Source organism: Rhinoderma darwinii, chromosome 11 (assembly GCF_050947455.1).
Source record: "Rhinoderma darwinii isolate aRhiDar2 chromosome 11, aRhiDar2.hap1, whole genome shotgun sequence".
In the NCBI taxonomy this organism is placed as follows: domain Eukaryota; kingdom Metazoa; phylum Chordata; class Amphibia; order Anura; family Rhinodermatidae; genus Rhinoderma; species Rhinoderma darwinii.
In genome coordinates this window covers 3,063,142-3,088,098 of record NC_134697.1, presented here as the reverse complement: position 1 = coordinate 3,088,098, position 24,957 = coordinate 3,063,142, and the positions used below count along the sequence as shown (strand labels likewise).

Here is a 24,957-nt window from a genome sequence, read left to right as displayed (position 1 = left end):
CACATATGATGTAATGTCTCTGGAGGATATAATAGTACTGGAGTGATATAAGAGGAGCGGCTGATATCAGTCACACATATGATGTAATGTCTCTGGAGGATATAATAGTACTGGAGTGTTATAAGAGGAGCGGCTGATATCAGTCACACATATGATGTAATGTCTCTGGAGGATATAATAGTACTGGAGTGATATAAGAGGAGCGGCTGATATCAGTCACACATGATGTCATGTCTCTGGAGGATATAATAGTGCTGGAGTGATATAAGAGGAGCGGCTGATATCAGTCACATATGATGTAACGTCTCTGGAGGATATAATAGTGCTGGAGTGATATAAGAGGAGCGGCTGATATCAGTCACACATATGATGTAATGTCTCTGGAGGATATAATAGTACTGGAGTGTTATAAGAGGAGCGGCTGATATCAGTCACATATATGATGTAATGTCTCTGGAGGATATAATAGTACTGGAGTGTTATAAGAGGAGCGGCTGATATCAGTCACATATATGATGTAATGTCTGGAGGATATAATAGTGCTGGAGTGATATAAGAGGAGCGGCTGATATCAGTCACACATATGATGTAATGTCTCTGGAGGATATAATAGTACTGGAGTGATATAAGAGGAGCTGCTGATATCAATCACACATATGATGTAATGTCTCTGGAGGATATAATAGTACTGGAGTGATATAAGAGGAGCGGCTGATATCAGTCACACATATGATGTAATGTCTCTGGAGGATATAATAGTACTGGAGTGTTATAAGAGGAGCGGCTGATATCAGTCACACATATGATGTAATGTCTCTGGAAGATATAATAGTACTGGAGTGTTATAAGAGGAGCGGCTGATATCAGTCACACATATGATGTAATGTCTCTGGAGGATATAATAGTACTAGAGTGTTATAAGAGGAGCGGCTGATATCAGTCACACATATGATGTAATGTCTCTGGAAGATATAATAGTACTGGAGTGTTATAAGGGGAGCGGCTGATATCAGTCACACATATGATGTAATGTCTCTGGAGGATATAATAGTGCTGGAGTGATATAACAGGAGCGGCTGATATCAGTCACATATGATGTAATGTCTCTGGAGGATATAATAGTACTGGAGTGTTATAAGAGGAGCGGCTGATATCAGTCACATATGATGTAATGTCTCTGGAGGATATAATAGTGCTGGAGTGATATAAGGGGAGCGGCTGATATCAGTCATATATGATGTAATGTCTCTGGAGGATATAATAGTACTGGAGTGATATACGAGGAGCGGCTGATATCAGTCACATATGATGTAATGTCTCTGGAGGATATAATAGTACTGGAGTGTTATAAGAGGAGCGGCTGATATCAGTCACATATGATGTAATGTCTCTGGAGGATATAATAGTGCTGGAGTGTTATAAGAGGAGCGGCTGATATCAGTCACATATATGATGTAATGTCTCTGGAGGATATAATAGTACTGGAGTGATATAAGAGGAGCGGCCGATATCAGTCACATATATGATGTAATGTCTCTGGAGGATATAATAGTGCTGGAGTGATATAAGAGGAGCGGCTGATATCAGTCACATATATGATGTAATGTCTCTGGAGGATATAATAGTGCTGGAGTGTTATAAGAGGAGCGGCTGATATCAGTCACACATATGATGTAATGTCTCTGGAGGATATAATAGTGCTGGAGTGATATAAGAGGAGCGGCTGATATCAGTCACACATATGATGTAATGTCTCTGGAGGATATAATAGTGCTGGAGTGTTATAAGAGGAGCGGCTGATATCAGTCACACATATGATGTAATGTCTCTGGAGGATATAATAGTACTGGAGTGATATAAGAGGAGCGGCTGATATCAGTCACATATGATGTAATGTCTCTGGAGGATAGAATAGTGCTGGAGTGTTATAAGAGGTGCGGCTGATATCAGTCACATATGATGTAATGTCTCTGGAGGATATAATAGTACTGGAGTGATATAAGAGGAGCGGCTGCTATCAGTCACATATGATGTAATGTCTCTGGAGGATATAATAGTACCGGAGTGTTATAATAGGATCGGCTGATATCAGTCACACATATGACGTAATGTCTCTGGAGGATATAATAGTGCTGGAGTGATATAAGAGGAGCGGCTGATATCAGTCACACATATGATGTAATGTCTCTGGAGGATATAATAGTACTGGAGTGTTATAAGAGGAGCGGCTGATATCAGTCACACATATGATGTAATGTCTCTGGAGGATATAATAGTACTGGAGTGATATAAGAAGAGCGGCTGATATCAGTCACATATGATGTAATGTCTCTGGAGGATATAATAGTACCGGAGTGTTATAATAGGATCGGCTGATATCAGTCACACATATGATGTAATGTCTCTGGAGGATATAATAGTACTGGAGTGATATAAGAGGAGCGGCTGCTATCAGTCACATATGATGTAATGTCTCTGGAGGATATAATAGTGCTGGAGTGTTATAATAGGATCGGCTGATATCAGTCACACATATGATGTAATGTCTCTGGAGGATATAATAGTGCTGGAGTGTTATAAGAGGAGCGGCTGATATCAGTCACATATATGATGTAATGTCTCTGGAGGATATAATAGTACTGGAGTGATATAAGAGGAGCGGCTGATATCAGTCACATATGATGTAATGTCTCTGGAGGATATAATAGTGCTGGAGTGATATAAGAGGAGCGGCTGATATCAGTCACATATGATGTAATGTCTCTGGAGGATATAATAGTACTGGAGTGATATAAGAGGAGCGGCTGATATCAGTCACATATGATGTAATGTCTCTGGAGGATATAATAGTACTGGAGTGTTATAAGAGGAGCGGCTGATATCAGTCACACATATGATGTAATGTCTCTGGAGGATATAATAGTACTGGAGTGATATAAGAGGAGCGGCTGATATCAGTCACATATGATGTAATGTCTCTGGAGGATATAATAGTGCTGGAGTGATATAAGAGGAGCGGCTGATATCAGTCACATATGATGTAATGTCTCTGGAGGATATAATAGTACTGGAGTGATATAAGAGGAGCGGCTGATATCAGTCACATATGATGTAATGTCTCTGGAGGATATAATAGTACTGGAGTGTTATAAGAGGAGCGGCTGATATCAGTCACACATATGATGTAATGTCTCTGGAGGATATAATAGTGCTGGAGTGATATAAGAGGAGCGGCTGATATCAGTCACACATATGATGTAATGTCTCTGGAGGATATAATAGTACTGGAGTGATATAAGAGGAGCGGCTGATATCAGTCACATATGATGTAATGTCTCTGGAGGATATAATAGTGCTGGAGTGATATAAGAGGAGCGGCTGATATCAGTCACACATATGATGTAATGTCTCTGGAGGATATAATAGTACTGGAGCGATATAAGAGGAGCGGCTGATATCAGTCACACATATGATGTAATGTCTGGAGGATATAATAGTGCTGGAGTGATATAAGAGGAGCGGCTGATATCAGTCACACATATGATGTAATGTCTCTGGAGGATATAATAGTACTGGAGCGATATAAGAGGAGCGGCTGATATCAGTCACACATATGATGTAATGTCTGGAGGATATAATAGTGCTGGAGTGATATAAGAGGAGCGGCTGATATCAGTCACACATATGATGTAATGTCTCTGGAGGATATAATAGTACTGGAGCGATATAAGAGGAGCGGCTGATATTAGTCACACATATGATGTAATGTCTGGAGGATATAATAGTACTGGAGTGTTATAAGAGGAGCGGCTGATATCAGTCACACATATGATGTAATGTCTCTGGAGGATATAATAGTACTGGAGTGTTATAAGAGGATGTCACTGGTACAATCTCTCTTCTCAGATAAGAATCTCCTTCCCGGCCTGGAGGAAAAACTGAAGAGCAAAGAGGAAGAGTGTAAACGTCGGGAGAACCAGAGGGTGGACCTGGAGCTGCAGATCATGGAAGTGAAGGAAAACCTGAGGAAGGCGGAGCAGGGGCCGGTGGTCCTGGGCACAGCAGTGGACCCGGCCCATCTGGACAGCCCCTTCAGTGTATGTATACAGAGTCCGGCGGCCGGAATCATGCCGATGTGCCCTCACTGACCTCTCAGGGCTGCACGTGATGATGATGATGATGAATGTCTATGTTCTATCCGTTCCAGGGAAAGCGGTGTGATCACCAATATGGCCGTCACTAGTGCTCCCATAACAAAGGAATAATCCACGTACCCCCCCCCCCCCCCAGACTGCTGAGTGTCAAACCTGCCTGGCGCTGCAGCAGCACTGCCCTTCTATACGACTATAGGTTATAGATTACATGGCAGCAAGCATGGCGGCCATTGTGGTTATCACCCAGCTTTCCCCGAAACGGATAAACTCCGGAAACTGAATAAAGATTTTAACATAATAAAAAGATCTGCAACTTTCTAATAGATCATGTGTTACAATTTCTCTCTAATTAAAAATCTCTGCTTGCGGTCAGTAAATAGGAACATTCTTGTTCACATCCAGAGGCTGAAAATCTTTCCTAACCTAGTCATTCTCACACAGGTGCACGGCTTGTTACAATGTATGAGTGCACTCTCTACAAACAAGCCGTGCACCTGTGTAAGCACGACTAGGTTAGGGAAGATTATCTACCACTGAATGTAGAAAAAAATTCCCATTCACTGACAGCAAGAAGAGATTTTGAAATAGTGAGGAATTGAAACAAAGTATATGAGAAAGTTGCAGAACTTTTTATGATTCAAGGATAAAACGGTTTGTGCAGAAAACCAGATTATTTCCCCTTGTTTGTCTTATCCCATATTCAGATGAAGAGTAACAGCCCGACCCACATCCCGGACTCGTCACCTGTGAACGCTGCGGTCGCGCTGAAGAGCCGCCCCCTGTCCATCATGACCACTGGGAAAGGCACCGTCCTGCAGAAAGCCAAGGTAAACTGAGGAGAATGAGAATCAGACCAGTCCTGTTCACACCCGAATCTGCAACCGGGAAATCAAGTAACTAGCACTGCAGAATCCAGGCTGTCAGTAACTAGTGCCGCAGAATCCAGGCTGTCAGTAACTAGCGCCACAGAATTCAGGCTGTCAGTAACTAGCACCGCAGAATCCAGGCTGTCAGTAACTAGCGTCGCAGAATCCAGGCAGTCAGTAACTAGCACCGCAGAATCCAGGCTGTCAGTAACTAGCACCGCAGAATCCAGGCAGTCAGTAACTAGCACCGCAGAATCCAGGCTGTCAGTAACTAGCACCGCAGAATCCAGGCAGTCAGTAACTAGCACCGCAGAATCCAGGCTGTCAGTAACTGGCGCCGCAGAATCCAGGCTGTCAGTAACTAGCGCCGCAGAATCCAGGCAGTCAGTAACTAGCACCGCAGAATCCAGGCTGTCAGTAACTAGCGCCGCAGAATCCAGGCAGTCAGTAACTAGCGCCGCAGAATCCAGGCAGTCAGTAACTAGCACCGCAGAATCCAGGCTGTCAGTAACTAGCACCGCAGAATCCAGGCGGTCAGTAACTAGCGCCACAGAATTCAGGCTGTCAGTAACTAGCACCGCAGAATCCAGGCTGTCAGTAACTAGCGTCGCAGAATCCAGGCAGTTAGTAACTAGCACCGCAGAATTCAGGCTGTCAGTAACTAGCACCGCAGAATCCAGGCTGTCAGTAACTAGCACCGCAGAATCCAGGCTGTCAGTAACTAGCGCCGCAGAATTCAGGCTGTCAGTAACTAGCGCCGCAGAATCCATGCTGTCATTACCTAGCGCCGCAGAATCCAGGCTGTCAGTAACGAGCGCCGCAATATACAGGCGGTCATTACCTAGTGCTGCAGAATCCAGGCAGTCAGTAACTAGCGCCACAGAATCCAGGCGGTCAGTAACTAGCGCCGCAGAATCCAGGCAGTCAGTAACTAGCGCTGCAGAATCCAGGCAGGCAGTCAGTAACTAGCGCCACAGAATCCAGGCGGTCATTACCTAGTGCCGTAGAATCCAGTAAGTCAGCAACTAGCGCCGTAGAATCCAGGCGGTCAGTAGCTAGCGCCGCAGAATCCAGGCGGTCAGCAACTACTGCCGTAGAATTCAGGCATTCAGCAACTAGTGCCGTAGAATCCAGGTGGTCAGTAACTAGTGCCGCAGAATCCAGGCTGTCATTACCTAGTGCCGCAGAATCCAGGCTGTCATTACCTAGCGCCGCAGAATCCAGGTGGTCATTACCTAGTGCCACAGAATCCAGGCAGTCAGCAACTAGTGCCGTAGAATCCAGGCGGTCATTACCTAGTGCCGCAGAATCCAGGCGGTCAGTATCTAGTGCCGCAGAATTCAGGTGGTCAGTAATTAGCGCCGCAAAATCCAAGCGGTCATTACCTAGTGCTGCAGAATCCAGGCAGTCAGTAACTAGCGCCGCAGAATACAGGCGGTCAGTAACTAGCGCCGCAGAATACAGGCAGTCAGTAACTAGCGCCGCAGAATCCAGATGGTAACTAGTGCCGCAGAATCCAGGCGGTCATTACCTAGCGCCGCAGAATCCAGGCGGTCAGTAACTAGCACCGCAGAATCCAGGCTGTCAGTAACTAGCGCCGCAGAATCCAGGCTGTCAGTAACTAGCGCCGCAGAATCCAGGCAGTCAGTAACTAGCACCGCAGAATCCAGGCTGTCAGTAACTAGCGCCGCAGAATCCAGGCAGTCAGTAACTAGCGCCGCAGAATCCAGGCAGTCAGTAACTAGCACCGCAGAATCCAGGCTGTCAGTAACTAGCACCGCAGAATCCAGGCGGTCAGTAACTAGCGCCACAGAATTCAGGCTGTCAGTAACTAGCACCGCAGAATCCAGGCTGTCAGTAACTAGCGTCGCAGAATCCAGGCAGTTAGTAACTAGCACCGCAGAATTCAGGCTGTCAGTAACTAGCACCGCAGAATCCAGGCTGTCAGTAACTAGCACCGCAGAATCCAGGCTGTCAGTAACTAGCGCCGCAGAATTCAGGCTGTCAGTAACTAGCGCCGCAGAATCCATGCTGTCATTACCTAGCGCCGCAGAATCCAGGCTGTCAGTAACGAGCGCCGCAATATACAGGCGGTCATTACCTAGTGCTGCAGAATCCAGGCAGTCAGTAACTAGCGCCACAGAATCCAGGCGGTCAGTAACTAGCGCCGCAGAATCCAGGCAGTCAGTAACTAGCGCTGCAGAATCCAGGCAGGCAGTCAGTAACTAGCGCCACAGAATCCAGGCGGTCATTACCTAGTGCCGTAGAATCCAGTAAGTCAGCAACTAGCGCCGTAGAATCCAGGCGGTCAGTAGCTAGCGCCGCAGAATCCAGGCGGTCAGCAACTACTGCCGTAGAATTCAGGCATTCAGCAACTAGTGCCGTAGAATCCAGGTGGTCAGTAACTAGTGCCGCAGAATCCAGGCTGTCATTACCTAGTGCCGCAGAATCCAGGCTGTCATTACCTAGCGCCGCAGAATCCAGGTGGTCATTACCTAGTGCCACAGAATCCAGGCAGTCAGCAACTAGTGCCGTAGAATCCAGGCGGTCATTACCTAGTGCCGCAGAATCCAGGCGGTCAGTATCTAGTGCCGCAGAATTCAGGTGGTCAGTAATTAGCGCCGCAAAATCCAAGCGGTCATTACCTAGTGCTGCAGAATCCAGGCAGTCAGTAACTAGCGCCGCAGAATACAGGCGGTCAGTAACTAGCGCCGCAGAATACAGGCAGTCAGTAACTAGCGCCGCAGAATCCAGATGGTAACTAGTGCCGCAGAATCCAGGCGGTCATTACCTAGCGCCGCAGAATCCAGGCGGTCATTACCTAGTGCTGCAGAATCCAGGCGGTCAGTAACTAGCGCCGCAGAATCCAGGCGGTCATTACCTAGCGCCGCAGAATCCAGGCGGTCATTACCTAGTGCTGCAGAATCCAGGCGGTCAGTAACTAGCGCCGCAGAATCCAGGCGGTCATTACCTAGCGCTGCAGAATCCAAGCGGTCATTACCTAGCGCTGCAGAATCCAGGCTGGGCTCATTGAAGGGAGTTCATTTGCAGTGAATGTCTCATGTAAGGGGATCGGGACCGTCCCCCTCCATATTAGGGAATAGTATCATCAGCAATTACCGGTCACTGATAATGCAATTCCCTAATATACAAGCCGAGGCTAAACAGCTGTGACGCTTCAATGTATCTGAATTGTAAGCCGGTACCTCTCTGTAATTTGGCATGCAGGAACCTGGCAAAGCTGGGTGACAACATTCATGGAGATCAGACTTCCAAAAACAGATAAACCCAAAGAAATGATTAAATATAATTTATAACGACTGGACAGAAGGGGACGATTTACAATTAGATTGAGGATTTCAATTATATATTATTTGGGGTGGGGGAGGGGAAGTCGTCAGAGTTTCTTCAGAGCCGCAGCAATTCTTGAATATTTATTCTTTATTTTAATGCATCTTGAAATTTACTATTTGATTATTTTTCAGGAATGGGAGAAGAAAGGGGCGAGCTAGAGAAGCCGCTGGACAGAGACTGGAGTCTGGAGGACACTTTATTTATCAGGAGGACCCCCCGCAGGACAGAGGGCCCGGAGCCGGACACCCATGACCTCATCTACGAGGGGCCACTTCTTCTTGTGTTGCACGTGACAATACTGTGGATGACCACCAGGTGGCAGTAACACTATAGGACATTATAGAAGATCCGGGCTCCTTGACCCGTCCTACCTGGGACTTTCCCCCCTGTGGTGTTTTTAGACTGTGCCAAAATTCTTCAGGAGCCGGAGAGGGGGGTGTAACTTAAATAGAGCAATGCGCCAATGAAACATCGCAGAATGTTTCTAGGAAAGTCGCCATCGCGTTGGAGCCGGCAGAGCTTGCAGAACTCATTACATTTAATATATTATCAATGTTTAGCAATAAACCCACTTTCTGCTGTGAATTTTATGACAAGAGCTGTAAAGCGTGAACTTCAGGCCGCGGCGGCGAGTGGCGGTGACAATCAACATCAGAAAATATCGTTCTAGTCACATAACAGAACAGCCGCATGTTGCGAACGGAAACGACAATCACGTGAGACGCGTTACACACAAAGACATTTGTATACGAGAACGTGCGAAACGCGTCGGCCCGAAGAGACAATAAGGGAAGGCTTCTCCTCACTATATACTCAGACGGAGGATGGCGGCGGTGAGCTCCGGGCATTGTTAGTGTAAAGAATCGGCCGTTCTGGTGCTTAAAGAGGCTTTCACCACATTATAAGTGTCCTGTCTCCTATATAGGAAGATCGGTGCTATAATGTAGGTGACAGCAGTGGTTTTTATTTAGAAAAACTATCTATTTTCACCAAGTTATGAGCGATTTTTAGCTTTATGCTAATGAGTTTCTTAATGCCCAACTGGGCGTGTTTTTACTTTAGACCAGGGGCGTTGTACAGAGGAGTGTATGACGCTGACCAATCAGCGACCAATGAGCGTCATACACTTCTCTCCATTCATTTACACTGCAGATAGTGATATAGCTATATCGCTATGTGCAGCCACATACACAAACACTAACATTACTGCAGTGTCCTGACAATGAATATACATCACTACCAGCCTGGACGTGATGTCTATTCAGAATCCTGACACTTGTGAATCTTTTCTGTGAGATTTCCAGCAAGGCAAATTAATCTCGCGAGATTACGATGTAAACGAGATTACGCTTGCCTTGCTGTAATCTCACAGAAAAGATTCAGACGTGTCAGGATTCTGAATAGACATCGCATCCTGGCTGGAGGTGATGTATATTCATTGTCAGGACACTGCAGTAATGTTATAGTGTGTGTATGTGGCTGCACATAGTGATATAACTATATCGCTAGTGCAGTGTAAATGAATGGAGAGGAGTGCATGACGCTGATTGGTCACTGATTGGTCAGCGTCATACACTCCTCTGTACACTTGGTCTAAAGTAAAAACACGCCCTGTTGTCCATTAAGAAACTCATTAGCATAAAGCTAAAAATCGATCATAAAGTGGTAAAAATAGATGGTTTTTCTAAATATAAAGCATTACTGTCACCTACATTACAGCGCCGATCTTATATAGGACACAGGGCACTTATAATGGGGTGACAGAGACTCTTTAAAGTTAAAAAGCATTTTATAATTAAAGTAATTAAAAACAAACCTAAAAATGTGATCTGTTCGTATCTTTATTTATATCGGATTGTTCAGTTTTTATATTTTTTTATTAATTTATAGTATAGAAAATTGTCCAATTCTCTAATATACATGTATTTACAGTTCTGCTCACATACCTTCCTTATATCAGTGCAGGTGACCCCCGTCTGCGCAGTAGAATGGTATAGCCCACAGATCAGTCCTGTGTAATGGTCCATTGACTAGCTGAATAGGACTAAACATGGCGTCACTCATGTGACCCCCCCCCCCACACATCATGTGACCCCCCCGCCCACACACACATACATGGGATAACAGAATATAACATGGCTCCCTGGCTCTAGGGGATAACTGAATAGGACTAATGCTGGAATAAAAAGGACTATTAAGGGTATTGCAACAACTATTTTATGCTGCGTGTATTTACTGTTATAACACGGCCTCCCGTCTCTAGGTGACGTATGTATAACACGGCCGCCCGTCTCTAGGTGACGTATGTATAACACGGCCGCCCGTCTCTAGGTGACGTATGTATAACACGGCCGCCCGTCTCTAGGTGACGTATGTATAACACGGCCGCCCGTCTCTAGGTGACGTATGTATAACACGGCCGCCCGTCTCTAGGTGACGTATGTATAACACGGCCGCCCGTCTCTAGGTGACGTATGTATAACACGGCCGCCCGTCTCTAGGTGACGTATGTATAACACGGCCGCCCGTCTCTAGGTGACGTATGTATAACACGGCCGCCCGTCTCTAGGTGACGTATGTATAACACGGCCGCCCGTCTCTAGGTGATGTATCTATAACATGGCTGCCTGTCTCTAGGTGACGTACATATAACACGGCCGCCCGTCTCTAGGTGATGTATGTATAACATGGCTGCCTGTCTTTACAATGTAATTCACAGGAGCGCAGAGTATTTTAGGATCTCTGAATCCTGGATGTAGTTCTAGGTCTGAGATAAGTAAAGCAGTGACTCAATATTCTATGTAGGTTTATAGGGCGCATGTCCGAGGCCTTGCACGATATCTGCGAGACGCCTTTGTGGCGACATATATGAGACGGTTTTCAGGATCCAGCAACAATCTCATGTCTTGCCCCCCAGCACCCGCCTGACTTCTCCAGAACCAACTCACAATCTGGAGAAACTTGCCACCTAATATGTAATTGTCCATATGTCAGCAGTGAGCGCAGCCGCCGCAGTGTGGGGTTATTTGCTTACTGAGATATTGGCGTTTTTCTGTTGTGTTGCGGTGGCCATTTTTCCGGCAGTGCGGCCATATTGGTGGTCGCTGTGAATTATCTTGCACGGCAGAACTCTCAGCCTGTTCGATAAGAAAGTGACTGTCGGCCATTAGTTTCTGAGAAGCGAATCGGACAACCAATATGGCGGCACCTCCAACCGCAACAAAACAGAAACGTTACAGGGGAACTTCCTTGTTGGTTTTCTCTTCACCGTCTTCGTCTTTTCTTGTGACATATTATTGCAGTTCTGTGTTAGAAATAAGCGCCAGATTGTCAGACTTTCTGGATTATCAGATACCGGATTAGGAGAAATTCCACTGTAGTTACAATATATCAGCAGGCGATGTTCTGGTTTGCTGCCCTCTAGAGCTCACTCGGCGGCATTACACCGGTCAGCAGTTCTCCGTGTGGTCAGTACCTGTCAGCTGCTGATGTGGAGTAAAGCAGTGTCAGCTCCGCAGGTTCCCTCTCCGTACGCTGAGGTTATGGCGTCCGCTGGGAGGATTTGCTGCTGGATAACGTCTGAGCGCGTCGCTGTGATGCAGTGGAGTGTCGCTGCCTCCGGTTTTGCCCTGTAATCCCAGTGGCCAATGAGAGTCCCCTCTGAGGATTCCTGCGTAACACAATGTGCGAGAAAGTCTCATTACACCATAACATTATATATTCACACACATGATAACAATATACACACACACACTACCGTTCACAAGTTTGGGGTCACCCAGACAATTTTGTGTTTTCCATGAAAACTCACACTTATATTTATCAGATGAGTTGCAAAATGACTAGAAAATACAGTCCAGACATTGACAAGGTTAGAAATAATGATTTTCTCCTTCAGACTTTGCTTTCGTCGCTCCATTTGCAGCAATTCCAGCATTGCAGACCTTTGGCATTCGAGCTGTTAATTTGCTGAGGTCATCGGGAGACATTTCCCCCCCCCCATGCTTCCAGAAGCCCCTCCCACAAGTTGGATTGGCTTGATGGGCACTTCTTGCGTACCATACGGTCAAGCTCCTCCCACAACAGCTCTATGGGGTTGAGATCTGGTGACTGCACTGGCCACTCCATTACAGATAGAATACCGGCTGCCGGCTTCTTCCCTAAATAGTTCCTGCATCATTTGGAGGTGCTTTGGGTCATTGTCCTGTTGTAGGATGAAATTGGCTCCAATCAAGCGCTGTCCACAGGGTATGGCATGGCGTTGCGGAGTGATAGCCTTCCTTATTCACATTCCCTTTTACCTTGTACAAATCTCCCACTTTACCCCAGACCATCACATGACCTCCACCATGCTTGACAGATGGCGTCCGGCGCTCTTCCAGCATCTTTTCAGTTGTTCTGCGTCTCACAAATGTTCTTCTGTGTGATCCAAACACCTCAAACTTCCATTCGTCTGTCCATAACACTTTTTTCCAATCTTCCTCTGTCCAATGTCTGTGTGGCTTTTGCCCATATTAATCTTTTCCTTTTATTAGCCACTCTCAGATATGGCTTTTTCTTTGCCACTCTGCCCTGAAGGCCAGCATCCCGGAGTCGCCTCTTCACTGTAGACGTTGACACTGGCGTTTTGCGGGTACTATTTAATGAAGCTGGCAGTTGAGGACCTGTGAGGCGTCTATTTCTCAAACTAGAGACTCTAATGTACTTGTCTTGTTGCTCAGTTGTGCAGCGGGGCCTCCCACTTCTCTTTCTACTCTGGTTAGAGCCTGTGTGTGCTGTCCTCTGAAGGGAGTAGTACACACCGTTGTAGGAAATCTTCAGTTTCTTGGCAATTTCTCGCATGGAATGGCCTTCATTTCTAAGAACAAGAATAGACGGTCGAGTTTCACATGAAAGCGCTCTTTTTCTAGCCATTTTGAGAGTTTAATCGAACCCACAAATGTAATGCTCCAGATTCTCAACTAGCTCAAAGGAAGGTCAGTTTTATAGCTCCTCTAAGCAGCGAAACTGTTTACAGCGGTGCTAACATAATTGCACAAGGGTTTTCAAGTGTTTTCTAATCATCCATTAGCCTTCTAACACAGTCAGCAAACACAATGTACCATTAGAACACTGGAGTGATGGTTGCTGGAAATGGTCTCTATACACCTATGTAGATATTGCATTAAAAACCAGACGTTTGCAGCTAGAATAGTCATTTACCACATTAACAATGTATAGAGTGGATTTCTGATTAATGTCATGTTATCTTCATTGAAAAAAACTGTGCTTTTCATGCAAAAATAAGGAAATTTCTAAGTGACCCGAAACTTTTAAACGGTAGTGTGTATATATATATATATACTAGTCCTACACACACATTATAACAATATACACACACAATAATATAACACACATTATATACACACAACAAAAAATGCTCAACCATCGCCAGAGGCGTATCTATAGCGGCCGCAGCCGTAACGATTGGGCCATGACAGTCTGTATTTAGGGGTGTGATTAATTTTGGGGTCCGGTCTGAGCTTTGATGCATTATGCGGATGATGGTGGGTGTAGTACCATAGTCCCAGCTCTCCTCATTTATCAGGTAATTCTAGAAGTTTTTAGAGAAGTATTTTTTTTACGGCAACAAATGGCTGATAACAGTGAGCAACAGATTGTATTCAGCTCCATGCAGCACATGTGAAATAGTCAGCCGATACTTACGTGTGTCGCAGTGCGGCCCGTCCCATCCATTGCACTCACAGTGGTAGCTGCCCTGTCCCTGGACACACGCCCCGCCGTTCATACAGGGGTTGGGCAGACACAGGTTCACTTTATTCTTCGCCTCTGAAAATACAGAACGTGACGTCATCGGTGTTTAGTCACAATAATAAGAGTCGGATTCTGACACTGATCACTGAGGGGGCCGGGAGGTCGGCGGTCAGACCACGTACAGAATCCCCTCCATCACAAAGTTATAGGGGAATGCCTAAAAAACCGGAAAACCTTCTGGGTGTAATTTCTATAGCACCCCCCCCCATCAGACCTCACCCTGCACCCCCCCCATCAGACCTCACCCTGCACCCCCCCCCCGTCAGACCTCACCCTGCACCCCCCCCGTCAGACCTCGCCCCGCACCCCCCCGTCAGACCTCGCCCCGCACCCCCCGTCAGACCTCATCCCGCACCCCCCGTCAGATCTCGCCCCGCACCCCCCGTCAGATCTCGCCCCGCACCCCCCCGTCAGATCTCGCCCCGCACCCCCCCGTCAGACCTCGCCCCGCACCCCCCCGTCAGACCTCGCCCCGCACCCCCCCGTCAGACCTCGCCCCGCACCCCCCCGTCAGACCTCGCCCCGCACCCCCACGTCAGACCTCGCCCCGCACCCCCCCGTCAGACCTCGCCCCGCACCCCCCCCGTCAGACCTCACCCCGCACCCCCCATCAGACCTCGCCCCGCACCCCCCGTCAGACCTCGCCCTGCACCCCCTGACTGCGGCCTGCTGGGTTACTCTGCCCTTTAAATATCCCGGGCCAGCCATTCATGGTAACGTGGAGAAGCGTTCTCACCTTCGCACACCCTCTGCACGATGGCATCTTCGTACTGACTGAGGGCATCATGGGAGGGGATGTGGGTGAGGAAGCGGTCGGTGCCAGCGATGCGCAGCAGGGAGTTCCTATGGATTTTCCCAATCCCAACAGCGAACACGGAGATTCCATTATCCCGCAGTTTCTGGGCGGGGACAGCAGCGTCCTCCGAGCCTCGCCCATCCGTGACCAGCACCACCGCCTTCTTCACCCCCGGGCGTGCCCCTTTCTGGACGGTCATCACCTCGTTGTAGACATGAAGAAGAGCGCTCCCGGTGGACGGAGGACCTCCTCGATACTGCGCCTGGTTAATGGCGTAGAGAAGGCTAGAACTTGTCTCATGGACGTCCAGCCCAAAAACGGTGGCCGGCTCGCTGCCGTACGTGACCAGACCCACCTGGGTGACGTCGCGGTTGATGTCAAACTGAAGGGACACCATGATCATAAAGTTCAGGACCCGGATAAAGTTTTCCTGTCCGACACCGGACGAAGCGTCCAAGGCAAATACTAAATCCAAGGGCAGGGCCGGACAACCTGAGGAGGGGAGGAAAGGTGATTACAGCTTAAAGGGGAGCTCCACCCATTATAATCCTACAATGAGGAGTAACTTTTACATAGTGAGCGCTGGGCTCTTAGTTCACGTGACTGATGTTTGGCGTATAGATAAACTGCAGTCTGTACGCAAAGGTAACTGGCAGAATTGTGAATGCAGCTCTGAATGCGACTGGAGTATAAGACATGACGTAACAGCAGAATTGTGAATGCAGCTCTGGATGCGACTGGAGTATAAGACATGATGTAACAGCAGAATTGTGAATGCTGTTTTGGATGTGACTGGAGTATAAGACATGATATATCATCAGAATTGTAACTGCAGCTCTGGATGTGAATAGAGAGCAAGATAATGGTGTAAGCAGAATTGTTAATGCAGCTCCAAATGTGACTGGAGTATAAACCATGTTATAAAAACAGAATTGTAAATGCAACTCTGGATGTGAATGGAGTATAGGAAATTATGAAACAGCAGAACTGTAAATGCAGCTCTAAATGTGCTTGGAGTATAAGACATGATGTAACAGTAGAATTGTAAATGCAGTTTTTAATGTTATTGGAGTTTAAGATATGATGTGACAACAGCATTGTTAATGCAGCTCTATATGGGACTAGAGTATAAGAAACGATGTAACAGCAGAATTGTAAATGCAGCTTTGGATGTGACTAGAATATATGTCAGGGTATAACAGCAGAATTGTGAATGCAGCTTTGGAGCACATGCTGTTTTTTTGTGACCTGCCCCTGGCTGTGCCCCCTGAGCTGTGCCCCCTGAGATGTGCCCCCTGGCTGTGCCCCCTGAGATGTGCCCCCTGGCTGTGCCGCTCTTCGGAGATGGATTTTACGTCTGACCTTGGATGTCGATGCTGCAGATTCTCTTGTGGAGCGGGGGCAGCTGGTTGAAGAGTTGTTGAGGGCTGGAGTATCCGATGACATTTTCGGGGTTTCCTACGATCTCGGTCATCTCGTCTTTGGTGGCGTCACTTGCTACCCCGATAAGAAACACCTCATGGTCCCGGGCATATTGGGCCGGTTCCTTCACGGAGTCTTGGGACGCGGATCCGGTGAGTAACACTACAAGACGTGGAAGGTCATCGCGGATGTCGGAGAAGGTCGGGGAGCTTTTGAAGCCGTGCTGCGTGACGTATCTCAGGGCTTTGCCAGTGTAGACGCCTCCACCCATAAACTTCATGTTCTCCACGTATCTGAGAAGTTCCCCAATGTTCTCGTACTCGTTGATCTTCACCACCATCTGAACCTCATTACTGTACTGGGCGACCCCAACATTGACGGGCGAGTCATCCGACAGAGCGGCCTGGATGAAGCGCTTCAGGAAGGATTTACGCTGCATGAAGGTTTCCAGGGAAGAGGTCGATGAACTGTCCAGCAGGAAAAGGAGATCGATGTTGCATTCGAGGCTTAAGTTCGGAGCTGAAACGAGAATAACACAGAACGACATAAAGTCACAGTAAACGGGATCATCCTGGTTTGTGAACAGAATGCAAGAACTACAGTAAAGACTGACACCTACACAGAGAAGTAGGAAAACAATGCAAATGCCCGCTAATAGGTGGACCGGTTGTGGATAGTTGGATGACATCAAGAATTTCATGTAAAAAGCTACATTCATTTCATAGTAACAAATCTTCAGCTGTGTGAGCAGGACTAAGTCTGAATTGGTTTTCAGGCTCCAGATGTAAATAATGTTCCCATTCAGTGACAGCAAGTAAAGAACTTAAAAATGTGAGGAATTGAAACACAAAGTCTATTAGAAAGTTACAGAATGACAGACACCGACCGCAATCAGAATCTCCAGCGAATCCGGCGGGACACACGCACTGATACTTGTCCAGGTCGCCGGGGACGCAGGTACCGCTGTTCTTACATGGCTGCGAGTCACAGGGGTCTAGGGAGAAACAAGAGTCATATCTCCAGTGCCATGATCAGATCTTATACCAGACAGCATTCCACCCCCATGCTTTAGACTGCAGCATTGCTTCATTAGCACACAGCTACACTATACGGGCAAAAGTATGTGACCCCCTTCTAATGTGTTTCAGCCACACCAATTGGTAACAGGTGCAAACAATCCAGCACACAGCCATGTCCTCTCCACAGAGAAGCATTAGGCCGGAGTCACACATATAGTTTTGATGAAGATTTTAGTGCATTTTTCGGATCAGTTTTTTGAGCCAAAACCAGAAGTGGATCAAAGGAAAGGAAATGTATAAAGAAAAGACTGACGCGTCTCCTTTCTTTCGTGTCCGCTCCTGTGTTTGGCTAAAAAGACAAAAAAACACCAAAAACGGCGTCAAAACTGTGTGTGCGATCCTGGTCTTACTAGTAGTACGGGTGATACTGAAGAGCTTTACACGTGGCACTGTCATAGGATGTCACCTTTACCACAAGTCAGTTTGTGAAATTCCTGCTCTGCTAGATCTGCCCCAGTCACCTGTAAGTGTTATTATCTTCTAGATCTGCCCCAGTCACCTGTAAGTGTTATTATTGTCTGCTAGATCTGCCCCAGTCACCTGTAAGTGTTATTATCTTCTAGATCTGCCCCGGTCACCTGTAAGTGTTATTATTATCTACTAGATCTGCTCCGGTCACCTGTAAGTGTTATCTGCTAGATCTGCCCTGGTCACCAGTAAGTGTTATTATCTGCTAGATCTGCCCCGATCATCTGTAAGTGTTATTATTATCTACTAGATCTGCCCCGGTCACCTGTAAGTGTTATTATTATCTGCTAGATCTGCCCTGGTCATCTGTAAGTGTTATTATCTGCTAGATCTGCCCTGGTCACCTGTAAGTGTTATCTGCTAGATCTGCCCCGGTCACCTGTAAGTGTTATTATTATCTGCTAGATCTGCCCTGGTCACCAGTAAGTGTTACTATTATCTTCTAGATCTGCCCCGATCATCTGTAAGTGTTATTATTATCTTCTAGATCTACCCTGATCACCTGTAAGTGTTATTATCTTCTAGATCTGCCCCGGTCACCTGTAAGTGTTATTATTATCTTCTAGATCTGCCCCAGTCACCTGTAAGTGTTATTATTATCGTCTAGATCTGCCCCGATCACCTGTAAGTACTATTATTATCTTCTAGATCTGCCCCGGTCACCTGTAAGTGCTATTATTATCTTCTAGATCTGCCCCAGTCACCTGTAAGTGTTATTATTATCCTCTAGATCTGCCCGGTCACCTGTAAGTGCTATTATTGTGAAGTGGAAGTGTCTAGGAGTAACAACAGTTCAGCTATGAAGCAGGAGACCGCGGGGCCACGGAGCGTTGAAGTGCCTGGTGCATAATAATCACCTATCTTCTGTTGTATCACTCACTATAGAGATCCACACTGCCTGAGAAAGTGACATCAGCACCAAAACTGTGCGTACGATCAGCATGCACAATGCCAAGCGGTGGCTGGAGTGGTGTGACTGGACCCTGGAGCAGCGCGTTCTCCGGAGGGATGAATCATGGCTCACTATCTGGCAGTCTGATGGAGGAATCTGGGTTTGGTGGATGACAGGAGAACGCTACCTACCGGAATGCATAGTGACTGCTGTAACTTGTGGTGGAGCAGGTGTAATGGCCTGGGGCTGTTTTCAGAATTTGGCCACTTATTTCCAGTAAAGGGTTAATGCTATAGCATACAAAGACATGTTACACAATTGTAGCTTCCAATTTTGGTAGGTGTCCACATACATTTGGCCAGATAATGCAACAAAGCTGGAGTCACTGATCATACCCTATCATCTGCTGTCTCATTAGACATTCAGGCTGCTGCTTTGGTCCCTCCTCCATGCTTTACACTGCAGCTCTGCTTGATTGGCTGCTGTGCATTAGCACGAAGTCAGTACATCGAAACTGCTGTGTATAGACTGAGGGGAGGAGCCTCAATAAGGGGCAGGGCCTGAGGAGTGATTTATATGAGGGGAACTGGTTGGGTAATACATAGAGATGACAGTATATACTGATATACTCCCGGTGTAGTGATGTCACCGTTCCTTCATTACAATGAGCCTAGGAGATGTCGGTCAAACCCTGAACTGGACTGCAGGTCACTTAACGAGGGACTAGAAAAATGAACTTACAGGCCAAGGGCACAATATATAGTCAGTAACCTCATGCCGGACATCCATGGTCCAATACCCGGTCAGCTTTATTGTGGTGGTGGGTGCTCTGGGGTAATTGACCCTTGTGCCCAGGGGTGCGTCATGTGGCAGAGGCTGCGCCATATAAAAGCTCAGACATTACCTGGACACAGTGACCGGTAGCACGGAGCCTCGTGTCTGCTGAAAAAACGCCTCCAGCTGTTGGGAAAGACAAAAATAATGGATTCTACATAATATCCAGCAGTCACTTCCCCTCCTTCACATCAGGGAACTGATTGTCCATGATTAGACATGGCTGCTTTCTGCCAATAACAGCGCCTCAGCTGTCCACAGGTTGTGTCTGGTATTGCAGCTGTATTGAAGCGATTGAGACTGGGCTGCAATACCACACACGACCTGTGGACAGGTGTGGCGCTGTTTCAGGAAGAAGCAGCTATGTTTTTCTAATCCTGCACAACCTCTAAGGTGTTATTACTCGTCTGCAGAGTCTCTCAGGTGGAATCACAACTTCCGCCACCTTTACTACAGGTGGAGAGATTTTAGTGCACATTCACAAACCTGTAGAACGGGCAATGTCCTGTAAACACATTACTTGGGCCGGCAGCTCCTCTCCAGCACATGAAGTTCCCCGTCAGCTCCTTCACCGTTTCCAGGGTTTTCCGCTCACACGGGAAGGATTGGATTTTGCAGCCTGAAAGTATAATAATTAGAACATCATCATGCTCCAATTACATCCAAAGCTGCATTAACACATCTGATAGCTCCCAGGCTGCATAACAACACATTATTTCTTCCCCTGCTGGTTCAGTAAATGTATAGCGTATGCTTTGCTGTGTTGCATTGTGGAGGTTGTAGTGTTCACACTGTACAGTTTTCTGCTGCTGACAGATTCAGGGGTTCACCCCAGTGTGGGGGGGGGGGTTCACCCTAATAACGTCTGTCTGGTGTTGCCCTTATTTTGGGTAGTTGCTGTAATAGGTTCACGTTGTTGTTTGTGACTCTTATGAATTATTTTGAGACGTTTTTGATCGCCTGTCGGAGCCGCTGCTCGTCTTTATTCTTTGTTATTGGTGCGCACGCTTTTCTTTGGTTTGCCCCCTACAGAGTGAGTTTTAGCGGTGCCCGACAGATTCAGGGGTGTAACAAGTGACCCGGGGGCTCCAGGGCAAAACCGGCAATGGGACATGAAAAGCGTGGGATTATTTTTAGGGTCTCCCTCGTTCTGGTGTTTGTTTTCTCCCAGTGATCTGCGTTCATTTTCCCACTATTCCATCATCCACAGTTATTACTATCTGCACCTCCCCCCTATGCGGAGATGGACCCCCGAGTGTCTGGCCCCTTATCAGCTGCTATCCTGGTAGTTACAATCATGGACGGATTATAAATCGCAGCCAGCAGAATTGTGACTGCAGCTCTGGGTGTATGTAGAGCACGAGGCATGAGGTATAAGTAGATGTGTAATCAAGCCCCTGACCCGGACGGCTTTCACCCACGAGTATTTAGGGAGTTGAGCGCAGTATTGGACAGACCGTTGTATCTCATCTTCTGAGACTCTTGTAACAGGATCAGTGCTGCAGGATTGGAGGACGGCCGAGGTTGTACCAGTATTTAAGAAGGGTGAGAACAACGCTACACGGAACCGGGCGACATTCATTGCGGGTGGAAAAAAGATGTTTCAGACATCAATATAGGAAAGGGTTCTTTACAGTTAGAGTAGTCACACTATGGAATACCTGACCCCAAGAGGTAGTGATGGGAGATACTATGTCAGCAGTCATGAAAGCGCAAGATGTTTACTGACGAATGGCGTAGAGGGTTAGAACGAATCTAGCAATGAAGGACGTGGAATTAACTTAGAAAATGTGAACTTGATGGACATGTAACTTTTCAACCTATGTAACAGCAGTATTGTAAAATGCAGCTCTGGGTGTGAGTAGAGAATAAGATGTGATGTAAGAGCAGAATTGTAAAATGCAGCTCTGGGTGTGAGTTGAGAATAAGATGTGATGTAACAGTAGAATTGTGAATGCAGCTCTGAATGTGAGTAGAGCATAAGGTGTGATATAACAGCAGAAATGTGAATGCAGCTCTGGATGTGACTAGAGTATAAGATCTGATATAACTCAGGACCAGGACAAGATCAGTGTGTAGTGAGGTTCTACCTGCTGGGACGGCGCTGCACGTTGAGGAGTTACTCAGAGCGCTGCACAGACCATTGACCGCATCGTCCACATGTTCTGCAAAAAAGACGTGCTGAGCGACCGGATCACTAGCGAGAGAATGAAGCTCCGCCCACCTGAGGAGAAAACACAGACGCCATCATATCGATGATCATATAAAGGGGCAGCACTTCTCATTACATGACTGCACTTTATTCATAGAAGAGCGTACCGGCCCTTTAATACAGATCACTCGTTTTCTTACCTTGGAAACTTTACACCAACAGCAAACACCTGGACGTCTTGTCCCTGGATCTGCCGAGCCGGGACTGTGGGGTCCCCCTGAGATTTCCCATCTGATAGGATGATCATGATTTTGGGTACAGAAGAGTCTCGTCCACCAGGAAACCCTTTGCGCAGAATATATTTTATGGCCAGGCCGGTCTCAGTGCTGCCCCCTCTAGGAGGAGAAGGAAAATATAAAAAAGAAACAAACCCATAATACTCGCTGTATCAACGCAAGTGAAGAGAAACAATATGGCTGCCATGAACGCGCCCGCAGCGGTGGTCACCCAGAATTCCTAGAGACGTGAATGAAAATCTCCCCGGTTTAGCGGCAATACAGGAGTGGGGGATGGGAGGCCGTGCAACTGGGCAGATTTACCATTCGGAAATCCAGGAAATCTGGGCGACACCGGCTGCCAAAATTACACCCAAAACCATCAGCAACCTCTCAACCTCTCTTCTCTTCTACATTCTTCAAAACATAAGTGAACAAGCACAGCTGCAGTGTAAAGCATGGAGAAAGAACAGAGCAGCAGCCTGAACCTCTGATGATATGAGCGGTGGGTTTTAGCCCCCGACAAACAAAGCAGCTGAGCTGGAGCCACTGAGTGTAGCTGTGCCCTGATGGAGTAAAGATATAAGGGCTCGTCCACACGTAACGGAATTTCTGCAGCGATTCCGTAGAAAGTATCAGACTTTCCGCTGCGGAAAAAACGAACCATTTCCTGCGTTTCCGATTGCAGAAAACGGTGCGGATTTTGCAGCATTTTTCTCGATGTCGGGGGATGGTGACGTCTCCTCTGAAAAACGCAGCAATTCAGTCACTTTCCGCAGCAGCAATTGACATGTCCGAAAAATACGCCCCGCAGGTCTATTTCTGCTCGGAATATTTCCGCAGGGGGGAGGGGATGTGTTACATCTCACTCACTCTGCTGATACGATATTCTGCTGCGTATTTTCCGTCTGCAATTCCACTACGTGTGGACGAGCCATAAAGCAGCTCAGACTGAAGGATATATATATAAAGCCAGAGGTACAGTGTATGTGCAAAAGTATGTGCACCCCCCGCCTAATTATGGACTATAGGTGATTCAGCCATATAATCTCCATAGACAAACATTACTAGTAGTGCGGGTGATATGGAGGAGCTCCGACTATACACGTGGCGCGGTCAGAGATCCGGGCCGCCGCCGCGTGCTGAAGAGTGTGGCGTGTAATAATCCCCGATCCTCTTGTAGGAGGGACTACCGTGATAGGAATTAAATGAACAAGACACACCTCCTGTTGGGAAACTTCTTTACTGGAGCGAGCAAATAACAGCAACTTCTTCTTTATGGAGCAGACAGGAATCCTGAGGTTGAGGACTTCGATCCCGCTGGAAGTCCCCCGGAGAGAGGTTGTGCCTGACCCCACGTTGCCGGCTTGGCTAAGGATACGCCGCTGTCAGTCACGGCGGGAGCTACCCACTACTGACAGCCTATCCTAGGGTAAGAGTCACACTCTCGGCCCACGGATCGCGTCGTGGGAATCAGCGACTAACGTACCTACTAGCACCGTCACGGGTCCTTGCGGAGCTATCCACTACCTTTCATGACAACCCTCTCTCTCCTCAGTCGGTAGTCCGAACGGTGGACACCCTAGGATGCAACTGAACTGGCGGGCTGACGCTAAGGGTTACACGAAGTCCAGCTAATAGTCCATCAAAGTCCCGTCAACCCGACCGTTCCTTCTGTCTACTCCTATTCCAACAAGCTTCATAAATAACAGTTCCATGCAAGTACTACATGCGGTGCTTTATCTATAACAGTTCCATGCAAGTATTACACGCGGTGACTGAGATAGCAAGTCCTCTGCCTTTGGGCCTTTCTGTGAAAGTGTTGTTTGTCCCTTTTGAGACTATTCTTTTGGGAGTAAGGTGGCGGTAGTTAGCGAGGGACGTCACGCCAGAAACGGTCACATACTAGGACACGGGTACTTTGGTCATGGCGGGAATCTAGTTCTTGGTCAGGGGTCTTAAGGTCTGGGCACGGTACCTGTGGCTGTGGGCACACTCCTTGTGCTTTGGCTGGTCCTCTGTCCTCCTCCTGGATTTCCTCAGACACCCGTGCTGTCCTTCTTCCTCTATTCTGAGGCTGCAGCTGAGAGCCCACGTGCTGTCAGGCTCCTGCCTTCTCTATTCCGGTGCCTTCCTGCACCTCTCACTTCTTAGTACACCTCTTCTCTGCCGTTCCCTCTCCGTACCGCTCCTTCTTCACCCCCTCACTCTGCTCTCTCTCTCCCTCCTCTTCGCGCCACTCGCTTGCTCCGCCCCCTCCTTTTTGGCGCGCTCCCACTCTCCTCCTCTGTCCTCCCTCTTGCTCCCGTCACGGCCCCTCCTCCTGCTTCCTTCTCTCTGCTGGAGCGTCTGCGATGGCCGTCGGCACCGCGGCCGTTTCCATGGCGACCAGGACGCTCCTCCGCCCGACTCCTGTGCCAAAGACCGGCGGTGCTTTCCTGCGGGGTTCCCCCTCCAAGAGGACAGGTAAGTGCACCCCTTACACTCTGATATCTGTAGTGAGTGATATAACACGCCGCCCCGGACATCAGCACCAGAACTGCGCGCCCGGAGCTTCATTACATGGGTTTCCATGGTCGCTGCGCACAAAGATCACCACACACAATGCCAAGTGGCGGCTGGAGTGGTGTAAAGCACGTCGTCCCTGACTCTGGAGCAGCGCGTTCTCATGGCTCATTATCTGCCAGTCTGATGGAGGAATCTGGGTTTGGCGGATGCCAGGATAACGCTACCTACAGGAATGCATAATGACTCTGCAACGTGGTGGAGGGGGGGGGGGGGGTGTCAAGAGCTGGTTTTAGGGTTTGGCCCCTTTTTTCCAGTGAAGAATTAATACTACAGACATTTTACA

The 24,957-nt window shown here is 47.6% G+C and overlaps 2 protein-coding genes across 2 annotated transcripts in view; one reads left to right on the top strand and one right to left on the bottom strand.

The window, feature by feature from the left end:
- Positions 1-9,305, top strand: part of AFAP1L2 (actin filament associated protein 1 like 2) — a 41,363-nt gene extending 32,058 nt beyond the window's left edge. Inside the window, exons 8-10 of the mRNA XM_075842685.1 lie at positions 3,907-4,097; positions 4,859-4,981; positions 8,506-9,305. Coding sequence (XP_075698800.1) covers positions 3,907-4,097; positions 4,859-4,981; positions 8,506-8,532 — 341 coding nt within the window. The 3' untranslated portion in view covers positions 8,533-9,305. The remainder of the gene's footprint in view (positions 1-3,906; positions 4,098-4,858; positions 4,982-8,505) is intronic.
- A 1,169-nt stretch (positions 9,306-10,474) lies between these two features.
- Positions 10,475-24,957, bottom strand: part of VWA2 (von Willebrand factor A domain containing 2) — a 19,852-nt gene continuing 5,369 nt past the window's right edge. Inside the window, 10 exon segments of the mRNA XM_075842315.1 lie at positions 10,475-12,003; positions 12,006-12,044; positions 14,081-14,203; positions 14,925-15,476; positions 16,347-16,925; positions 17,293-17,400; positions 19,750-19,805; positions 20,166-20,298; positions 21,770-21,903; positions 22,032-22,226. Of these exon segments, the coding sequence (XP_075698430.1) occupies positions 11,915-12,003; positions 12,006-12,044; positions 14,081-14,203; positions 14,925-15,476; positions 16,347-16,925; positions 17,293-17,400; positions 19,750-19,805; positions 20,166-20,298; positions 21,770-21,903; positions 22,032-22,226 (2,008 nt within the window). The 3' untranslated portion in view covers positions 10,475-11,914.